This window comes from Sus scrofa, chromosome 13 (assembly GCF_000003025.6).
Source record: "Sus scrofa isolate TJ Tabasco breed Duroc chromosome 13, Sscrofa11.1, whole genome shotgun sequence".
NCBI lineage: Eukaryota > Metazoa > Chordata > Mammalia > Artiodactyla > Suidae > Sus > Sus scrofa.
In genome coordinates, this window is record NC_010455.5 from 207204842 (window position 1) to 207224744 (window position 19903).

Consider the following 19903-nt stretch of genomic DNA (forward strand, 5'->3'; position numbering starts at 1 on the left):
CCGCCCCCCGCCCGCTCCGCCCTGCCCCGGCGGCGCGCCGCCGGTCTTGCGCCTGCGCAGAGTGGGAGGCCAGGCTCTGACGTCATCCTTCCGCGCCGGGGTTGGGGACCCACCGCCCTCGCCGAGCGTCAAGGGGGTGGGCTCTTAACTGCCCCGGGTTACAAAGAGTTAAAGAGTTGAAAGGACTTGTCCTGACCCCTTCGTCTCGGCACTTACGGAAGGAGGCAGGTGCCGAAGATACCGGCCAGCCCGAAGGGAGCCCTCACGGCACTTGAATGCTTTAGAAGTCAAGTTCTTTGGGCTGCCTGCAGAGGGCGCTAGGACAGGGATCCAGGATCTCAGACTGCTGGGGGGACGAGACCGAGACCGGCCTCCTCTGGGACCTCGTCCCCACGGCCCCGGTCCCGGCTTCGGCCCGCCCAGCCCGGTCTCAGCAAAGATCCTGCTGGTCACCCCAGCCCATCTCCGATCACCCCGGACACCTGATGCGTTCTTCGTCCCCCCTCTCCCGCGGAATCTAGTCCGTGACTCAGTCCCCTACCCGTCACGTCTCTCAGGAGCTTTCCACCCACTGGCCTCTCATGCGCCTTGGCCATAAATCCCCCGTCTTTGTTGAATTGGAGTTGAGCGCTCTCTTTCTCCTCTCACTGCAATAATTTTGAATAACGCTTTTACCAACTGGTCAGAATCATCGTTTTCTTTCACAGAGGTCAGCGATGGCTTTCTCAGAGTCACCTCCGAAGCCCAGGGCTGTGGAGGATCTCCCTGTTGGAGGGACCTCTGTGGTGAGGAGGGGTCATGATTCAGTGGGGACAGTGGGATTTTGCTGCAGGATCTCCCATCCCATCCAACACCGCCATTGTCCTTAGGAAGACCACAGGGAATTCTAAAAAGAGAAGCATTCGCACCGTAGTTTAACAACTGCTGCATTTTCTTTTTTTTCATTTTAGAAACCGTTGACGTTCCATCCACCCATTTTTATTTTAAGAGTTTGTGGAAGAACTCAAGACCCCTCAGTGGCTGTTCCTACCCACTTGGTGGCCTGAGCAGTGGGAGCTGCAGCCCAGTCTTCAGTGGCAGGCTAAGCATTCAGAATCTAGTATAGGGAACGGCCGGATGGGCACGGAGGCACCCACCTGCCACCACAGGTGAGTAGCGGTGACCTGGGGCTGCAGCGGCCCATTCACCCTGAAATGCCTCCTTGGTCGCAGGCTTCTCAGCTGCTCTTGCTCCTCCTCTCCCGTCTCTTCAGGATCTCTCTAGAAGCAGAGGTCAGGCGTGGCCTCCCGTGGGCGTGCACGGGAGATGGTGCCACGCAGGCACGCGCAGAACCTCCCGGGGGACCATCCACCACGTCAGACCCACGGGTGAGCTCCCCTGTTGCTGCCCGGGTGGCAGTAACCACACAGCACAGGGGAGAGGCTTGTCACAGAGAGCACCGGTAGGCGGGTGAACTAAGAGGTCCCTGTGAGAGGCTGGTGGTCAGCTGGGAGAGGCCTTGGTTCCCAGAAGGCTGCCTGGACCTGGTTCGTGAAGGTTCCAGGAGTGAAACGGCAGCAACAGGAGTGGCTCCAGGGGCAGCAGCAAACTTGAGCCCAGCTCACGGCCAGTGGTCCTGGAGGATCTCATACTGACATGAGCTGGGTTTTCAACGGCAGCGGTGGCACAAGCCGCCGGCAGACGCTTCTCCCAAGTCCTCTTCAGATTCATGAATGAGAAGCCGTCGCTTTTCCTTCCGTAGACGGACGGTTGCACTTGGACGTCCGGGCCGGTGCCACCTCGGGGGGTCCCTGCTGCAGGGGATTGGAGGACCTGCTCCTCTTTCATTTGCATCAAGGGCGCTGGCACCGTGACCGTTTCCCTTTCGGTTACGCTGGGAGTCGAGAACCATGCCGTACCAACCCTGTCCGGGCGGCGTGGAAAGGTCTTCGCTTTTTTAAAATGTCGTTGGCGTCGAGTTGGTCTACACCGCGGCGTTCGTTTCTGCCCTTCGGCAAAGCGACTCAGTCACGCGCGCACACACGTCTGTCCTCCTTCGGAGTCTTTTCCCACCTGGGTTATCAGCACTTTGGCAGGCTCCTCCAGGCTGCATAGCAGGCCCCTCACAACTGCACATACAGTAGCATCCCATGTGCTGTGTTTTGCTGGGACGGGCAGTGTAGTGACGGGTCTATCCGTCAGTTCCTGCCCGGGGCCCCTCATCCATGCCGGGTCCTGCCGTGAGGTGAGAGGGCCCAGCAACCGTCCTAAGAGAGTGGAGCCGGGTTCGAGGAGGGCGAGGCAGAAGGTGTAGCAAGCTGGAGCCCAGCTGGCCCAGAGCCCCCATACCACCTGCACTGTTGTGCCAGTGCCTCTAGCCACACTGGGCTCCCGCGATCAGCGGGTGGGTGGGCAGAAAGTGGATGATGCCAGCCTCCCGCATAGAGGCCAGCAGGAGACTGTGACTCCCAGGCTGGTCGGCATCAGTCCCCACCCCAAGTTCTGCAGAAGTGGTGTGAGGGGCTCGGTGGATGCTCACCGCCCACGCCACGGGGGGCACACGGACTGGGAAGGAGCAGGGTGCAGTCCTCACCTCAGTCCAGGGTGAGGTTCCTCAGGTCTCAAGGTTACAGCTGTGGGAACAACCTGAGGATGTGCCTCGCAGCCTTGGCGTGTTAGCAAGACCTGCAGGGGAGCCAGAGCCCGGGGGTCCCGCCCCACGGGGGGGCGCCTGCTTCTCCGCTCTGTGTGGACTCACCGGTGCGCAGGAATGGCCCGACCCTCCGGCGGGGGTCCTGAGAGGAGACCGGAGATGCGGGGACAAGGTCTAGAAGAGGCCCTGGGCGGGGAGCCCCGCGGGGCAGAGCTTCCCGTACCCCACCCCCACAGCAGGGCTACCGGGGCATCCAGCACAGGCGGAGCACTGGACAGCCTTAGAGGGCGAGGCCTCGGCCACGCGACGGCCATCAGCCTCGGTCTTCAGCCAGCCTGCTGCGGGCTGGCGGGTCAGAGGTGGGGTGGCCACGTGGCTGGGACGCACGGTGGTCTGGTCCAGGGGCACAGAGTCCCACCTGAGAGACCCGCTCAGGGGCCCTGTGCTATCCGGCCCCGGCTGCCTCGGCTCGCGCCGCTCTTCCCGGCACACGCTCCGCCGGTCATCGTGGCTTTCCTGTTGATCCGCAGGCGCTTGGCCTGAGTTCGCCGTGGACCGCTGCACCTGCCCTTCCCTGGTCCGGATGCCTCGGGTGGTTCTGGCTCCACCCGCTTCTTCCTCCGGGCCCTGCTCAGCCAGGCCTTCCCACCGCCCTGACACTGACCGGTGACCTCCAGCTCCTGCTCCCCTGAACTCGTCAATGTTGAGCACGACCCGAGCCGGCGTCTGTCATTCTCCCCCAGCCTGCGAGTCTGGGCTCCTCTTTTCCCTGGAGCCCCAGCCCCTAGGCAGGGTCTGCCCGTGGAGAGGCTTCAGGAGAGGCCTGCGGGCTGGCTGACTGACCTGCCACATGGTCAGCAGGTATCTTTAGAGCCAGCTCTGGCAGGTCCCCAAGTCCCCACTCCCTGTCGTCCGCTGGGGGGAGAAGCCCCCCCCCACACTGGGTTGCAAAGACTGCAGATGGATGTGGGGAATTCGGGGGGGTGCTCGGCAGGGGTGCAGGGGTCACCTAAGTGAAAGAATGAGCCCCTCTGCCCTCCTTCGCCAACAGGTGACCGTGGCCAGTGAGGAGAGTGGCCGGGACTGACGAAGTCTGTGGCAAATTGTTGCAGGAAGAGGGCCCCCTTCCAGGGCCGAGTGTGGGCTCTTGTCTAACACTCAGAAGTGAATTTTTGAGGAGACACACGTGCTGACAAAGAAAAAGACTTTTCTGGGAAGGGGCCCCCCTGGGGGAGAGCGGCAGGGTCAGGAAACCAGGAGAACTGCTCTGCCCGTGGCTGGTAGTCCCGGGTTTTACAGGAATGGGGGGTTTCCAAGTTGTCTTTGGCCGGTGGTCTCGCTCGGCCCATATTTGGTCCAACTCGAGGCCCTTCCTGGTGGCGCACGTGCCCTCAGCCCCGAAGGATTCCACCGCGGGGGGTTCTGGGAGGTTGGTGGGACGTGTTATGGCGTCTCCTCCCTCCTTTGGGCCCCTCCCGAATTCCCCTGTTTTTTTTTAGCTTTCGGCTGGCAGCACCATGTTCCTTTGGGGACCTCCTGTTGTGAGCCAGCTTGCTTGAGTGGTTATCAGTGTGCCTGGCCAGTGTGGGCAGTTTCGGGCAGTGGTTCCCCAGCAAAACCACAGAACGAACTTGTGTAAGAGAACAGCCTTGTGTACTCGTGTTATACGGTGTCTAGACTGTCAGGGGTCCTTTCCAGCTCTGTTCCTGTTTTGTTTTTTTTCTTTTGCTTTTTAGAGCCACGTGTGGCATGTGGAAGTTCCCAGGCTCGGAGTCAGATTGGAGCTGCAGTCACCAGCCTATGCTACAGCCACAGCAACGCGGGGTCCGAGCCACCTCTGTGACCTGCACCCCAGCTCATGGCAACCCCAGATACTTAATCCACTGAGCGCGAGGCCAGGAATTGAACCCGCTTCCTCGTGGTTCCTAATCGGGCTTGTTACTGCTAAGGCACAAGGGGACCTCCTCCAGGTCTGTTTTCACCACTGTCCCTGCAGAATGAACAGGCCGCCCGGGAGAGCTTTCTGAGCAGGCACGCAGCCCCGGGCATCCACGGCCTTTACCCTCCTGGACAGCGCCACCTCGCCCACTTATCCCCTGGCCGTCCTTTTTATTTTACTTTATTTTATTTTGTTTAGGGCCACAGCCAGGCAAGGGGTCGAATCAGAGCTACAGCTGCCGGCCTACGTCACAGCCACAGCAACACAGGAGCCCCAACCCACCCCCTGAGTGAGGCCAGGGATCGAACCCACATCCTCATGGATACCAGTCATATTTGTTTCCGCTGCACCGCAGCGGGAACTCCCTGGCCGTCCTTTCTGATGTTTCTAGAACACAGGTCATCTGTTGACTTTGGAGATGAAGTGGTGAAGGAAAGCGACGCTGTCCCCCTGCACGGAGCCCGCTTCTCTTGGTCCTCTCTCTAGCCCAGCGGTCAGCAGCCCACAGCCCACAGCCCAGACTCGGCCACTGGCTCTTCTTGTAAATAACGTTTTACTGGCACACGGCCAGGCCCACGTGCTTGCGTCCTGCCAGGGCCCGTTTGCTGGCCGCAGGGGCAGAGGTGAGCAGTTCCGCTGGAGACAGACCATCCCCTACGAACCCTGAAGGTTTGCCGTCTGGACCACGGAGAAAAAGTCTGCAGCCCCTGCTCCAGGCTCGGCCCCCCAGCCCCCGACTCCCAGTCTGCCCGCCTCTGCTCCAAGGAGCTGGCAGCCGGCTTCACTGTGCTACTTGTGACCAGAGCCTGTGGTGCCAATTGCCAGCTCCCGTCTTTTTCAGCGACGGTGGTGTCTCTTGCTGCCAGAGCCGGGCCTTCCTCCCCGGGCACGAGGTCCGCGCTGTAACCAAGCCCTCCCTTCGGCGTTTCCTTTGTCTGAACTTGAAACACCCCTCAGTCAAGATGGGTACTTGCTGATCTTGTGCTTTATGGTTCCTGCTTTTTATTTGAATGGAAAGGCCATTTCATAATGGCTCTTGCACTGGCATCTGGCAGATGGAACACGGCCTTCTTGTGAAACATGTGGTTCTTTGGGAGGGAGGAGGCCCCCGGGGGCCGCATGGGCACGGAAGTTTCGTCAGCAGCCTGATTCCTGACATCCTCACCCTCGGCCATATTCTCACGGAGGCCCTGGGATACCTGGGGACAAAAGCCAGCCAGCCGGTGCCTGTCCTTCGGGCGGCTCTGCAGTTACTGCCGTCTCTGAGACATGAACTGCCCCTCGGAATGCTTTTGGTCATGAGGTGGCCCTCAGGCCAGGGGCATCGGGGAGGAGCACTGGGTCAGCGTGCGGACACACCTGCCAACTACCAGCTGTGGCCCCGGGTGGGTCTCTGCTTCCTTGGCCCGTTAATCAGGGTCTGAGACGTGTCCCTGGGCCCGTGACCGTCCTTGTAGCAGGCGGAGTCCTACAGCGGCCACTGGCTGAGCGCTTTCTGCTGGCCGGACTCTGAGGGTGCGGCTGTGACGGGCCGAGGGCTGTGCCCCCTGCGGCGTGGAACCCTGCAGGGCAGTGTGGCCTGATACCCCTGATGCTGTGCTTTAATTCCATGGCACCACCTGCCTTGGAGGAGAGGCTCCAGCTGCCTTCACGTGTATCAAGTGCCATACAAAGGGCTCTGATGTGTTCTGACATCTTCCCCAAGCTGCCGAGAGCCCCCCGATGGCAGGATAGTGAGACAGGGGCCATCTTTGGCTGATGGACCCAGGGCCCTGCCAGTTGGCTCCTTCGTGGAAAGGCAGGGTTGCGGGGTGGGAGAAGAACCTTCTAGAGGAGGCTGCTCTGGGCAGGAGTCTGGACACTAGGTCAGTGCACCCAGGAGAGGAAATGAGGGGTCGGCTGGCACCCCTGCCCCAGGCCCTGGGACCAGAGAGGCAGCAGGACCCTCTTCACTTCCCTGGACCCTAAGCAGGGGCCCAGGAGCCACCACGGGGCCGTATGGGGTGGCGGCCGGGAAGGAGAGGGCCTTTGCGGGGTGAGACTTGCGTCCTGCAGGGCTTGGACCTTTAGGGAAAGCTGCCATCCGTATTTCAAGAGTCAGAATTCAGCCCCCTCAGTCCCCCAGCCAGGAGGACGGTGAGTCAGCGCAGCCCGGGTGGGCGTCAGGCAGCTGTGGGCCCCCCAGGCCAGCACCTGCCAGGGTGGATGCTGGGGTCGCGCCCTTCGCTCCTCCTGCCCCCTTGGGTCCTGCGTTACAGGGGATGGACTCCTGCCCTTGGGTTCCGCAGGGTGAGGGCAGGGGCAGGCCGGTGGGGAAGTGGCTCACTCAGACCCCAGGCCCCCACGGACACAGCCCCTCGCCAGCCTGCCCCCTCTCCATGCGGTCAGGACTTGGATCTGCAGCAGGCTTTAACCCTTGCCGCCAGCCCCTCGGGAGGGGAACTGGGGAGGCAGACCGCGCAGCTCGGGCCGCGGCACGATGCGGGCTGCGCTCTCCGGAGACGGAGACGTGACGCAAAGCGCGCTGCCCGGCGGCGCGGGGACAGGGCGGCCGTCCTGCGCTGCATCGTGAGTGACACCGGGCGCGGGCTTCTCCAGGCAGGTACACGCGCCGCCAGGGATGTAGGACACTCAGGTAGCGGGGGCGGCGCAGGAAGGGGGGCGGGCGCGGGGAGGCTGCGCCAGGGTCCAGGGGCGCGGGTCTGGCTGGCACAGGAGCGGAGGCTGGGGTGCGGGCGCGGGGGCGGGAGCTGGGGCGCGGCTGGGGGTCGGGGGCGAGTGCAGGTTGCGGGGTGGGGGCTGGGACGCAGAGGGTGGGCGCGGGCACGCGCTGGGGTGTAGGTGCGGGGTGCCGCGGGCGTGCGCGGGGCAGGGGGCGGGGGGAGCGCAGGGACCCAGGCTGCAGCCTGGGCTGCGGGCATCCGCTGGGCTGCGGCGCGGGCGCTGCGGCAGGGTTGGGCGCGGTCTGTCGGGGCGCGTGTCCCGAGGTGGGAGGGTCAGAGGCCGGGCCCTCTCCGGCTCTTGCTCTGACACCGCCCCCCAAAATCTCCCGGCCCACTTCTGTGGCTGATGTTTTCTTTGCCCCTCACCCGCCTGCGGCTATTTATAGTCCGGACAGAGCTTTCACAACCCGGACTTCAGAGGATGCTGGAGCAGCGCGCAGTTGCCAGGTTTAGAGAAGTGCCGAGGGGTTCACATCCGGCCGCAGCCAGTGTGGCCCAGGCAGTCCCTGGCTCTATTTCCTGGTGAGTCTTCTGGGCTGGGGTGGAGGGTGACCCCGCTGTGCCCTCCCTCTAGGACAGCAGCTTCGCCTTCTTGGCAGGTGTCTGTGCTGTAGGTGGTCTATAGGTGTGCCTGTTGTAGGACTGTGTTGTCTGGCCGGCTGTCAGATTCTCTCTCCTTCAAAGTCATTTACTTTTAGAGTTTTCTCAGCGCACCTGTGCTAGTCGCTTATGGAGAATTTTAGCTGTAAAATTTGCTTTTAGGCGAAGAGAGTGATGGATGTTGATTTGGGAGAGAAGAACCCCAGAAAAGGTTGTTTGGGGGGATGGTCAGCCCCACGTTTCTGGACTCTTCCAGGGCCTAGACCGTTGGAGGGGGACCCCAGGCGGGGGAGCAGGGGAAGGGGAGGGTCAGACCAGTGTCCCTCGGGCAGCTGGGCAGGGGAGTGGTTCCTGGCTCTGCCCTGCAGAGTCTGGTGGGGTGGTGGGTGGGCGGGGTGGCGGTCGATGCCTTTCCCAGGGACCTGTGGGCAGCTGGGATTGCGAAAATCTTCATAGGACCCTAATGGGTGTGCTGAGATGGGCAACTGTCTGAAAAATATGCACCTGAACAAGTGCACCTGAGTCTCTTGAGACCAAGTCCGTTATGCTCATCCTTCTGCTGCTGGTCCTGTGCCAGCCTGGGCCCCGGAGAGGGAGTGGGGAGCCGGGAGCCACCTCTATCCCAGGGCCCCTTGTGGACTAGCCGTGCCATTGACAGCTTTTCGGTGTCTCGCTTTCCTCTTCTGTCACCTGGGACATGTCCTGCTCATCTGCTTCCCTGAGAAGCCGGTTATGAGGCCAGGTGAGCTGCTGTAGAGACAGTAGATAGCCCTGAAAAGGCCACACAGGCCTCACTGTCGTGTGGCTGCTATAACAGAATCCCCTATTTGGTGGCTTACAACCAGCAGAAATTTATTTCTCTCAGTTCTGGGAACAGAAAGTCCGAGATGAGGGTGGCTGCCTGGCTTCTGTGCCCCCCGTGGCGGGAGGGGCAGGGAGCTGGGGGGGGGTCCTCTTTTATAAGGACACTGAGCTCATGCATCAGGGCTGCACTTTCATGAGCTAACTGCCCCCCCCCAAAGCCCCTTCTCCAAACCTCATCTCCTTTGAGGGTAGGTTTGATATAGGAATTTTAGGGGAACACAGTCTGACCATAGCATTTTGCCCTCTGGACTCCCAAGTGCACGTCCTTGTCACACGCACGATAATTCGCTCCGGCCCAACAGCCCCCAAATCTTAACTTGTTCCAGCGTCCACTCCGAAGGCTAAGCCCAAAGTCGCACCTAGATCAGGTGTGGGGTCAGGTGTGGGGTCAGGCGTGGGGAGGCTCGGGCGACGTCACCCGAGGCAGATCCCTCTCCAGCCATGATCCTGAGAAACCAGAGCCAGTGGAGGGACAGGTGTGGGTGGACAGTCCCCTTCCCAGAGGGAGGGGTGGGGAGGAGGGAGGGTAGCAGGTGCTGAGCTCGTCTAAATCCTCGAGGCCCGCGGGGGGGTGGTCTTGCCCCGTGGCTTTGCCGGCCACAGCCCACTCTGCACTCGACTGGGCTGGAATCACGGGCCAGTGGCTCTACCATCTGGGGCAGCCTGCCCCCGTGGCTTTGCTGGGCCTCTCAGCAGCCGTGCAGTGTTCATGGTGGCAGAGACAGCTTTGTGCGGGTGGTGCTGCCCTGGCCATGCCTGGCTGGCAGGAGCCCCACCGGGGCTGCGGAGAAGCGCGGTGCTGGACTGGGGGAGCTGAGCCCAGTGGAAGGGTGCGGGGCCACAGGGCCCCTCCTTTGGAATCATTCTGTCCCCCTTGCCCACCCACTGTGGCGCTGTGATGGGAGGGCGGCCCCCCGGTCCCCCAGGTGCCTCGGGCTCTGTCTTCCATTGCGGTGGACGTGGGCCCCGGCTTCTGTTGACCGTCTCCCCAGCTGGATGAATGGCTCCCAGCTTTCTGAGGCGCCTGGCCTCCCTCCATCCTTAGCAAAGCCCGCCACACCCTCCACCGCCTCCCTGAAGGGGTTTTCTCGTTCCTTTCAGTGTCAGGCGGAGGCTGAGCGTCTGCAAAGCTCTGCATCCCCTGTGTTTAGCAAGGCCGTCTGTCTGCCTTTTCCCTCGGCTGCACTTGCGGTGAGCCTTCCAGAGCAGCCGCGCTGTGCTTCCAACACGTTCATTGCTTCACTGTTTGCTCAGCCTGCTTCCCAGTCTCATCATGTACGGGTTCTGCCTTCCACAAAGCACCAGGAGAGGGACGATGCCGCCCAGCTCGTTGGCACTTTATAGCACGCTGGCCTTGGCTCCCGTTTCCCATAATGTGGCCCTCGTTTCTGTTTGAAGGCTCATCAGAATGGCCTTTACCGTCCACGTTTCTGCCAGCACTCGGCCCGCCACCACTCAGGTCTAAGGAGGCTGAGGCTCTCTCTGCAGCCCTGCTCCCCTTCGGAGCTTCCCCAGACCTGTTCTGTCTGTCCACGGCCAAGGAGGCTTTTCTCGCGCCCCTCTGAACGCTTTCAACTCTGCGCGTTGCTCGGGTCTAAAGCTGCTTCCGCATTTGCAGGTGTCTGTAGCCGCAGCCCCACTCCCGGCACCCACGTTCTCCTAGTGCCTTCACGTGGGAGGTTCAGCACCTCTCTTCTGGGAGCGACCTGGCCCAGGAGCGAGGGTGGGGAGAGAGCTGCCCGGGGCAGGGGCAGGAGCGAGGGTGCAGGGAGCAGGGGTGCCAGAGCCCTGCGTGCCGGCGGCCAGGTGGGGCTGTACCCCAAGTGCCCTGCGCGAGCTGAGTGGCCTTGAAGGGGTTGGAACAGGGGGGCCAGGTGAGGGCTGGGCAGGTGTCTCGCTCCCCCCGCAGCACACTGACCACATCTGGCAGCTGGAGGAATGGTGTCAGGAGGGAAAATGCCCCTCCCCCCCCCCCCGCCTGGCCATCTTGGGTTCTTTTGGCTGGACTAATAGTAGAACTAACACAAGACAGATGAACAGGAGAAAAAGAAACTAATTCAAATTCACACCCATGGAGACCTCACAGAAATGGGGCCTGAGAGCTGCTAAAGCAGGCCGCTTTTATACTTTTTAGATAAAAAAAAAATGGTAAATTTGCGGGGAATTGACAAAGACCTTGGGTTTCGGGTGCCAGTGAGGGGCGGATCTGAAGGGTTTGGGCTGTAGTCAGTGAGAGAAGCCACGGTGTTCGTGTATGAGGCTCCTCGCGCATCCCCGACTCTGGCGACACAGGGGTCCTTCCACCCCAGGTGAAGGGAGGGCGCCTTTCCCACGAGAGATGACGTCCTGCTCTCGGGGACAGAGAGAGGGTCAGAGCGTCCCTTGTGCCCTGGTCCTTTCTTAAGTCACTTTAATTCAGGCTAATCAGTGTGCCTTCGCGGCCCGTTGCGGGGCAGCGGGCAGAGAAAGGAGGTCTGTCCACGACCATCACATGTGGGGCAGGGGATGCGGCCAGAAGGGGCTTCAGGGCTGGAGAGAGAGGGGGGCCTCGTGACCTGCTCTCTGCCCAAGGCGGCCCTGTTTGCACCCTCGGAGCAGCCGGGGCTGTGGAGCACCTCCCTGGGTGACAACTTGGGGTAATTTCATCCCGGGCATGGTGGCTCCTGGTGTCACGGGCCCACAGGGAGCCCGGGGTGGGGACGGCACTCCTCCTCCAGGGCCCCTCCGGGTGACCTGGGCCCAGGCTGCCCGGGGCTGCGGCGGGGCCGGAACTCGGGCAGCCGGGAAAACGTGCAGAGCGGCCCGAGGACGGGGCTCCGTGCGAGGCCACAGCCGTCTCCTTCCCTTGATCCTCTGCAGCAGCCCCCAGCCGGCCTCCCGGCCCCTCAGCCGCGCAGTGGGGGCAGCAGGACGTGGTGGCGCGGGAGCCAGGCCTTCAGGATGGAGCCGCCGCCGCTGAGGAAAGCTGGCTCCCGGCAGGAGGATGGCTTTGGGGGGCCGCCCGGGGGGGTCGCCGCCACGGGCATGGTCCCCAACCTCCGGCGCAGCAACAGCAGCCTCTGCAGGAACAGGAGGCCGCAGTTCCTCAACAACTGCGAAAAAGTAGGTTCCGGGTTGCCGGTCCCCGGGGCCCTGGCGGAGCACCCACGGAGGGAAGGGATGCGGCCTGGCTGGGGACACCAGACCAGAAAGGCCCTTTAGCAGAGGGGACTAAAGGGAGAGAGCCTCAGTGCCAGGCTGTGCCCGGGGATCAGCCCTGTCCTTGGTCCCTGGGAAAGCGCTGGGCGAGCCCTGGGCACCTGGGCGGAGCTCACAGAAAGCTCCCCCCCCACCCCGTGGCAGGATGATGTCCGGTGCTATAGCCGCCAGGGGCACCAGGGCACCTGCCAAGCTGCACTGGCTTCACAGAAAGCCCGGGGCGGGCCTGTGTTGGAGACGCTTGAATGTCCCAGCCCCCCAGGTTGGGTGGGAGGAGGGGGTCCCAGCTTCCGGCCTGCAGGACACGGGCCACCTCTGCCCCCCAAAACTGTAAAGGGCTGTGAGTGTTCCCAGGGGCCCAGGAGGAGGCCAGATCCCCAGGCCCACTGCGCCCCCTGGACCCACACCCACGGGCCTCCGGTGGGTGGGTGGAGGGCTCCCACCCTGTGAGGAGAAGCCGGGGGTGTGTCAGGGGCACAGGCGGGGCGGGAATAGTATTGATTTGATTCCCTGGCTCTCAAAGTGCCCTCCTCACCCTCAGCAAGCAAACCTCAGCTCATGGATTCCTGAGAACATCAAGAAGAAAGAGTGCGTGCACTTTGTGGAAAGGTCCAAACTGTCGGATGCTGGGTGAGTGGCCTGCTCGGGGCTCAGGGCCCCTCCCCTGTCCCCACGTGCGCTGGCTGAGCAGAGCAGGGCCCTCAGCGGGCGACGGGGGTGCTCGGAGCGATGCCATGTAGTCCACAAACAGAGGTTGGTCCGTGGTTGCGGTTCCCCGCCAGGCACACCTGGTCGGGGCGGTGCCGCACACGGGCCGGGCCTTGCATCCGCTCCCTGGCAGCCGGCCTCCGCCGTGGGGCCCGGGCCGTGGCTCTCCCTCCCGCAGCGCTCGGCGTCTCTTTATGCCGGGTGCCGAGGGCGTGGTGATCGTGTGGCTTCGTGGTTCTCTGTGAGTCCTGAGCTCTGACCGCGGCTGGGCTGATAAGCCGCATTCAGCGCAGAGCGCTGAAGAGGCAGGGAGGAGGGGCGGCCTGGAGGGGAGGACGGACGAGGCCTGTGATTGGGAATCAGAGGAGAATGATCGCCAACGGGGATGCCGAGCCTGACCTCAAATGTGCTGCTGGTGGTGAGTTCAAGCGCACACCGGTTATTCTGGCAACTGCAGAGGACTTTGCACGGGTCTCCAGTTTTGGTTTTTAAAACAGGTTTGTAAAAACAGCCTCAGAAGGGGAGTTGCCTTTGTGGCTCAGTGGTTAATGAACCAACTAGGATTCATGAGGATGCGGGTCCCATCCCTGGCCTCGCTCAGTGGGCTAAGGATCCAGTGTCGCTGTGGCATAGGCCGGCAGCGATAGCTCCAATTTGACCCCTAGCCTGGGAACCTCCATGTGCTGTGGGTGTGGCCCTAAAAAGCAAAAAAACAAACAAACAAACAAAAAAAACAGCCTCAGAGGGGCTTCCCATTGCGGCTGAGTGGGTTAAAGACCCAACAGTGTTTCTGTGAGGATGCGGGTTCCATCCCTGGCCTCGCTCAGTGGGCTAAGGATCCGGCGTTGCTGTGAGCTGTGGCGTAGGTCGCAGACGTGGCTTGGATCCCGTGGTGCTGGGGCTGTGGTGTAGGCTGGCGGCTACAGCTTCGATTCGATCCCTAGCCTGGGAACCTCATATGCCGCAGGTACGGCTCTAGAAATACAAACAAAGCGAAACAACAACAGCAAAGAAGCAGTGCAGAAGAGGCTCGTGATACGCAGACTCCCAACAGGAGCCCCTGGTTTCCGAGCTCTGTGAGGACGGTCCCTGCGGAATCTGGGGGGGGCCTGGGCTCCGCCCCCTCTGAACTCTGAACAGTGGAGGGGTCAGTGGGGGTTGGGGTGCAGTTTGTATGTGAGGTGGGAACGGGGCTCCGTCTTTGTTCAGTGTTTCTGTTCTGCTTTGAAGAGGTGGTGCCCAGGATGAGTTTGGCTCTGAAACTTGTAGAAGCCCCTTCCTCAGTTTCAGGATTAACGCAAGGAGCTGCCGAGGGGGTCCGCAGAGGAGGGGCCGTCACGCAAGGTAGCGCTGAGTGGGTCTGATGCCTGCAGTGGCTCCTTCCTCATTTGGCTCACATTGCTGGCAGGTGCCCCACTTATGCCCACATAAGCTGAGGGCGCCGGAGGGAATTCGCTGATTATTCAATTTCTGGGTCAACGGTCTTTTTTTTTTTTCTTTCTCTTCTTAGGGTCACACGTGTGGCATAGGGAAGTTCCCAGGCTAGGGGTTGAATCGGAGCTGCAGCTGCCAGCCGACACCACAGCCACAGCAACATGGGATCCGAGCCACATCCGCGACCTACACCACAGCTCATGGCAATGCTGGATCCTTAACCCACTGAGTGAGGCCAGGGACAGAACCTGCATCCTCATGGACACTTGTCAGGTTCATTACCACTGAGCCACAATGGAAACTCCTGGGCCAATGGTCTTAATGCCGTGTCCTGCTCTGTGCCAGGCTTGGAAATGATTGGGTAGATTTAAGTTCTTGGGTACATTCAAGATCTGATCGCAGGGTGGGGGTGGGTGAGGCTTGAAGAGAGGCTGGAAGGAGGGCCTCTGTTCCAGGCTGTCAGGAATCCGTGAGTGTTTGGGGCAGCTACGGGCCCCCACACACCAGCGGGGTCCTCGGCCCCCGACTGCCGTCCCCGCCTTGGACCCAGTTCTCCCCTCCGTCCCAGGGGGCTCACCCCAGGGGCTCTGCAGGATCCCTCAGGTCTGGGAGTGACCCGAGCCTCCCTAGGGGGTCGTGCCGAGAAGGAAGGAGGACGGGGCAGGCTCTGTGTTCCTCGGAGCTGTGCTCCAGCCCTGGGCCCGGCTTGAGCTGTGGGGCTGGGGGTCGTGGGTAGCAAAAGGACAGCCTGAGTGAGCCCGGCGGACTGGGGCACAGGGGTTGGGCTCCTGGCCATCCCCGTCCCCTGCGTGGTTGGCCAGCCTGCACTCATTTGATGAATGATGCCCCTTCCAGAACCTGGAGCGACCCCGCCCCGGTTTTGCAGGCTCGGGCCCAATCGTTTTCTCCATTTAACGATGGAGAAGCTGAGCGACAGAGGCCCCTGAGGTCACACGCTCCGGAAGCAGCAAGGAAACCCATTTTCTGTCCAAGTCCAGCCGTGTCTCCCGTGTCCTCGGGCTCAGGTTTCTCCTGGTTTTAGACTCTTGGTTTGGTCTCGTCTGGACCCAGCCTTCTAGGTCACTGGTTACCAGCCAAAAGTAGGGATCTGAAAGCACGTGTAGAACTCCGATTAAACAAGCTGTGAAGCGATAAAACAATCGCTGTCTCCCCTCGCTCTCTGAAACCCCAAAGAATGGCCATCAAGAAATGAAAAGACTTCAGGAGTTCCCGTGGTGGCACAGCAGAAACGAATCCGACTAGGAACCATGAGGTCGGGGGTTCGATCCCTGGCCTCCCTCAGTGGGGGAAGGATCCGGTGTTGCCGTGAGCTGTGGTGTAGGTCGCAGACGCGGCTCAGATCTGGCGTTGCTGTGGCTGTGGTGTAGGCCAGCGGCTACAGCTCTGATTTGACCCCTAGCCTGGGAACCTCCCTAATGCCGCGGTGCAGCCTTAAAAAGACAAAAAAAAAAAAAAAAAAAAAAAAGAAAAAAAAGAAAAAAGAAAAGAAAAAGAAAAAGACTTCAAGCCATGAAGACAAAGAAGATAAGAGGAGGCGGTGGTTGAGAGGTGCTATCAGGCTGTTGCTCTCTTTGGGGAGCACATGACTCCTGTGTCCGAAGTTTCTGCTTTGAGCCTGCACTGTTTTTTTTTAACCTTTTAATTTTGAAATAGCTGTAGGTTTACAGGAAATCGAGAGCAATCGCACGGTCCCACCAGGGGTTGCAGCCACCTCCACGTCCCCCGATCCGTCACCCCCGGCAACCACTCATCTGTTCTTCCCTGTAATTGTTTCACTTCAAGAATGTCACATAACTGGACTCATACCCCACGTGATCTCTTGCCACTGGCTTTTTCGCTCAGTGCATTGCCTTTCAGATCCATGCGAGTCGTGCCTCTTGGAAGGTGGCTCCTGTTTGTGGCCGAGGAGCAAACGGGCCTCTGTCCCCATTGTTCGTAGTGAGGTTTTTGTCTTCTTATTTTTTTAGTTTATTTATTTATTTATGTGTCTTTTTTGTCTTTTCTAGGGCCGCACCCGCGGCATGGGTCAGTGTGTTTAGAATGTTACATCTAGTGTAACTGTTGATACATTAGGACTTAAATCTGCCACTGTTTTTTGTTGTTGTTGGTTTGTTTTATCTTTTGTCTTTTTAGGGTCGCACCCACAGCATATGGAGGTTCCCAGGCTAGGGGTCGATTAGGAGCTGCAGCTGCCGGCCTGCACCACAGCCACAGCAACATGGGATCCGAGCCACATCCGCGACCTACACCACAACTCACGGCAACGCCGGATCCTTAACCCACGGAGCAAGGCCAGGGATCGAACTTGCATCCTCATGGATACTAGTCGGGTCCATTACTGCTGAGCCACACAGGAACTCTGTTGCCACTGGATTTTTTGGTTTACATTTCTCTCTGTTTTTCTTTTGCTGCCTTTCTGTGAGTCACTTGAGCAATTCCGTGTTGATTTTCCTATGTGGTTTCTGATCATAGCTCTTGGTATGGCTTTTTTAGAGGTCGTTGCAGGGGTTAGATTGCACGGGTGAATGATCACACATGCCTGACATCCACTGAGCGGCTGATAAACCCTTGCAGCCTCCTGACGTTGATGTGACCAGTTGGAGGGACGTGTGGAAACACGGCCCCCTCTTGCGACACTGCCTTTTTTCCCCTTTTATAGTCCAATTGTGACGACATTTCCTCCACGTTCACTGAAAACCGTGTTAGATGGTGGAGCAGTTTTGCTTCGACCACCAAACGTAATTTAGAAAACTCAGAAGGAGGAGAATGTGTTTCATCCACCCATGTGTGTCTCTTTCCATTGCTCTTTTTTCCTTTGCAATCTTCCAAAATGCCGTGTTGTGTCATTTCATCTCCGTTCAGAGACCTTCCTCCGGCCTCCTTCCTGGGGTCGCTCTGTTGGGGGCGGATTCCCTAGTTTTCCTCCACCTGCGTGTGTCGCGACGTCCCTTTTGTGTGTGAATGACGATTCGCTGGATGTGGCCTTCTGGGTTGGTAGTTTTGTCTTTTGAAGAATGATGTGTCACTTCTTTCTGGCCCTGGTTTCTTGCATCTGATTAAAAATCCCTTGTTTGAATTATTTTCCCCTATTAGGTGAGGTGTCCTTTCTCACTTTCAAGATTTTTTTTTCCTCTTTTGTTTTTATGACAGTTATGAGTCTCCACTGGCTCCGTGGCTGGGGTGCCCTGTTACCACCGGGGGGGTGCAAGTCCTGACCCCACGGGGCCCCCTCTGGCATTCGCAGCAGGCGGGGGAGGGGGCGCGTGGTCACCCCTGGTGACCGTGTGGCCTTTGCAGGAAGGTGGTGTGTGAGTGCGGCTACACACGTGAGCAGCACCTGGAGGGGGCCCTCCGGCCCTACGCCTTCCTGAGCGAGGAGTGGGACCCGAAGAAGCACGTCCAGGAGATGCCCACGGACGCCTTTGGTGACATTGTCTTCACGGGCCTGGGCCAGAAGATGGGAAAGGTTGGTTCATCCCGTTGCTCTTACTGTGGGCCACAGCCCACCGTGGCTGTCCCTCAGTGGCTGGGACTCCCTGGGCCGGGGGAGGGGGGAGGCTGGCCGAAACCCCCCAGACAGAGCCCAGCCGCCCAGCTGAGGGAGGGGAGGATGGGGCTCCGTGTGCAAACCGCCCAGACACTCTGGTCGGGCCCCAGCCACACTTGTTGAAACCAGCCTTCAGAGGATTCTGGGGCAGCTCTCAGGTGATAGTCCTGGGGGGTCTGGAACCCGAGCCTCCTGCTAGCTGAGAGTGACTTTTCCTCTCGACTCCTCGGAGTCGCTGAGACGCTGCCCACTTGATCCCAGGGAGGGCTGGGGGTGGGGGGCGGGTGCCGGACCCAGAGCCAGCGTGGTCTCCAGGCCCCGCCCCCGTGAGCCCCCCGTGAGCCCTGTCCCCGACCCTCCAGACTGAGCCGGCTTAGCCGGACAGGGGGTCCTCTGCAGAGCATGGGCGCTCTTCTGCGCATGGGGGCAGGGCATGCCCAGGGCACCAGAGGCGGGGGCAGCGCTGGGCGGAGGAGGAGGCGGAGGATGCTCCAGGGCAGGGGCCGGTGAAACCTGCCAGGAGGCGCCGAGGGCGCGGCCTTACAGGGGGACTGGGACCTGGCCTCTCCGAGCAGGGAGGGCGTGGGGGGTCCTGGGCCGAAGGGTGGAGCCTGTGGTCTCCTTTGGGGGCCTGTCTTCCGGGGCCCTGCCTCCCCTTTCTCTCATTCCGTGGGTGTCCTGTGTGGGCGCAGCCATGGCCACTTTTACTCTCGGTCTGGAGCTGGGGTGAGGTGACTGCCCACAGGGTTGGGCTCCGGCATGGCCGGTGCAAGACGCAGGCTCTGGGGCTGGGCGGGCTGCCCACGGACCCTCTGACGTCTCTGCCCCCCCGCCCCAGTATGTGCGAATCTCCCAGGACACCCCCCCCAGCGTGATTTACCACCTCATGACCCAGCACTGGGGCCTGGATGTCCCCAACCTCCTCATCTCGGTGACGGGTGGGGCCAAGGACTTCCACATGAAGCCCAGGCTGAAGAGCATCTTCCGAAGAGGCCTGGTCAAGGTGGCCCAGACCACAGGTAGCCCCAGAGCGGAGGGCTCAGCTCAGGAGTGACGGTGGGCGGGAGGGGCCCTGTCTCAGAGTTGGGGCCTTGGGACTGCTGGCCCCCGGGGTCACCGAGGCCAGGCCCCGGCCAGGTGGGCAGCATCTGGTCAGACTGGCCCAGCCCTGTCTGCCCACGTCCTGCGGTTGTGCCCAGCTTGCTCATGGTGGCAGTCGCAGCTCTGGTTGGCTCCCCATGGGTGATGCTTCAAAACAGAAGCCCTCGCAGAAGGTTCTGAGATGCCGGGTCCCCAAGAGCACAGGGGGCAGGGAGAAGGGGCAAGGCCTGCAGTCAGAAGATAGGGTCCCTGTACCTGCCCCCCGCCCCCGCCTAGCTGAGCAACGTGGGGCATCGTGGCTCCCGGCTGCCACAGAGGTGGGGTGTGGAGGCGCTTCCCCTGAGGCCCTGGCTTGTGGCTTGTTGCAGCGAGTTTCGAGCCCTTGAGCAGGGGGTCCGCAGAGCTGGGGCAGTGAGTGCCAGGGGCATGCGGGGTGCTGGCTGGCAGGGTGCACCCAGGACTCCTCCTCCTTCCCAGGTGCCTGGATTATCACTGGGGGCTCCCACACAGGCGTCATGAAGCAGGTGGGTGAGGCGGTGCGCGGCTTCAGCCTGAGCAGCAGCTACAGCGAAGGAGAGGTCGTCACCATCGGAATTGCCACGTGGGGCACCGTGCACAACCGGGAGAGCCTGATCCACCCCACGGTGAGCGGGTGGCTGCCCCTGCAGCGGGCGGGCTCAGAGGGCAGCTGGCAGGTGGGGCTGCTCAGTGGCACCAGGGTACAAGCGGCTGGACTGGGACACAGGAGACCTGGGCTCAAACCCCCACGCCACACACCCTGGTGACCCCGGACGTGAAGCTGACAGGCTGGACTCTAATTGGGGGTCAAGAGTCGGTAGAGCCACCGCTGGTCCGGGGCCCTTCCTGTCGCCGCCCTGATGAGAACGGACTTTGCGAAGGAAGCGCTTGGCCAGGAGCTCGCAGCCAGCGAGCATCTGAGCTGTCAGATCCCAGAGCCTGACCTTTCAGCCGGGGGGCGGGGGTGACGATGCCCTGATCCCCCACCACGAGCTTCTCTCTCTTGATCTGGAAGACAGAGCCTCCTGCCTCTGCCAGCTGCAGCCTACGAAAGCGAGTGCTTAAATGTGGGGACTTAAGGTGGAAAAGAATTTGATTCATTCAGTTACGGTTTTTTG

At 61.0% G+C, this 19903-nt stretch overlaps 1 protein-coding gene and 1 long non-coding RNA gene across 8 annotated transcripts in view; both read left to right on the top strand.

The window, feature by feature from the left end:
• LOC102158266 lies at positions 7 to 4451 on the top strand. The gene is made up of 4 exons (XR_299372.3): positions 7 to 785; positions 951 to 1148; positions 1253 to 1367; positions 3163 to 4451. It is a non-coding gene; the product is annotated as an uncharacterized LOC102158266 (long non-coding RNA).
• The window catches only part of TRPM2 (transient receptor potential cation channel subfamily M member 2), a 50975-nt gene continuing 38569 nt past the window's right edge, over positions 7498 to 19903 (top strand). Inside the window, exons 1-6 of one of the 7 annotated variants that reach the window (XM_021071509.1) lie at positions 7498 to 7816; positions 11618 to 11860; positions 12480 to 12586; positions 17417 to 17585; positions 18505 to 18685; positions 19245 to 19411. In XM_021071509.1, the coding sequence (XP_020927168.1) occupies positions 11699 to 11860; positions 12480 to 12586; positions 17417 to 17585; positions 18505 to 18685; positions 19245 to 19411 (786 nt within the window). In that variant the 5' untranslated portion in view covers positions 7498 to 7816; positions 11618 to 11698. The remainder of the gene's footprint in view (positions 7817 to 11617; positions 11861 to 12479; positions 12587 to 17416; positions 17586 to 18504; positions 18686 to 19244; positions 19412 to 19903) is intronic. The other 6 variants (XM_021071506.1, XM_021071502.1, XM_021071507.1 and 3 more) reach the window with 6 other exon arrangements.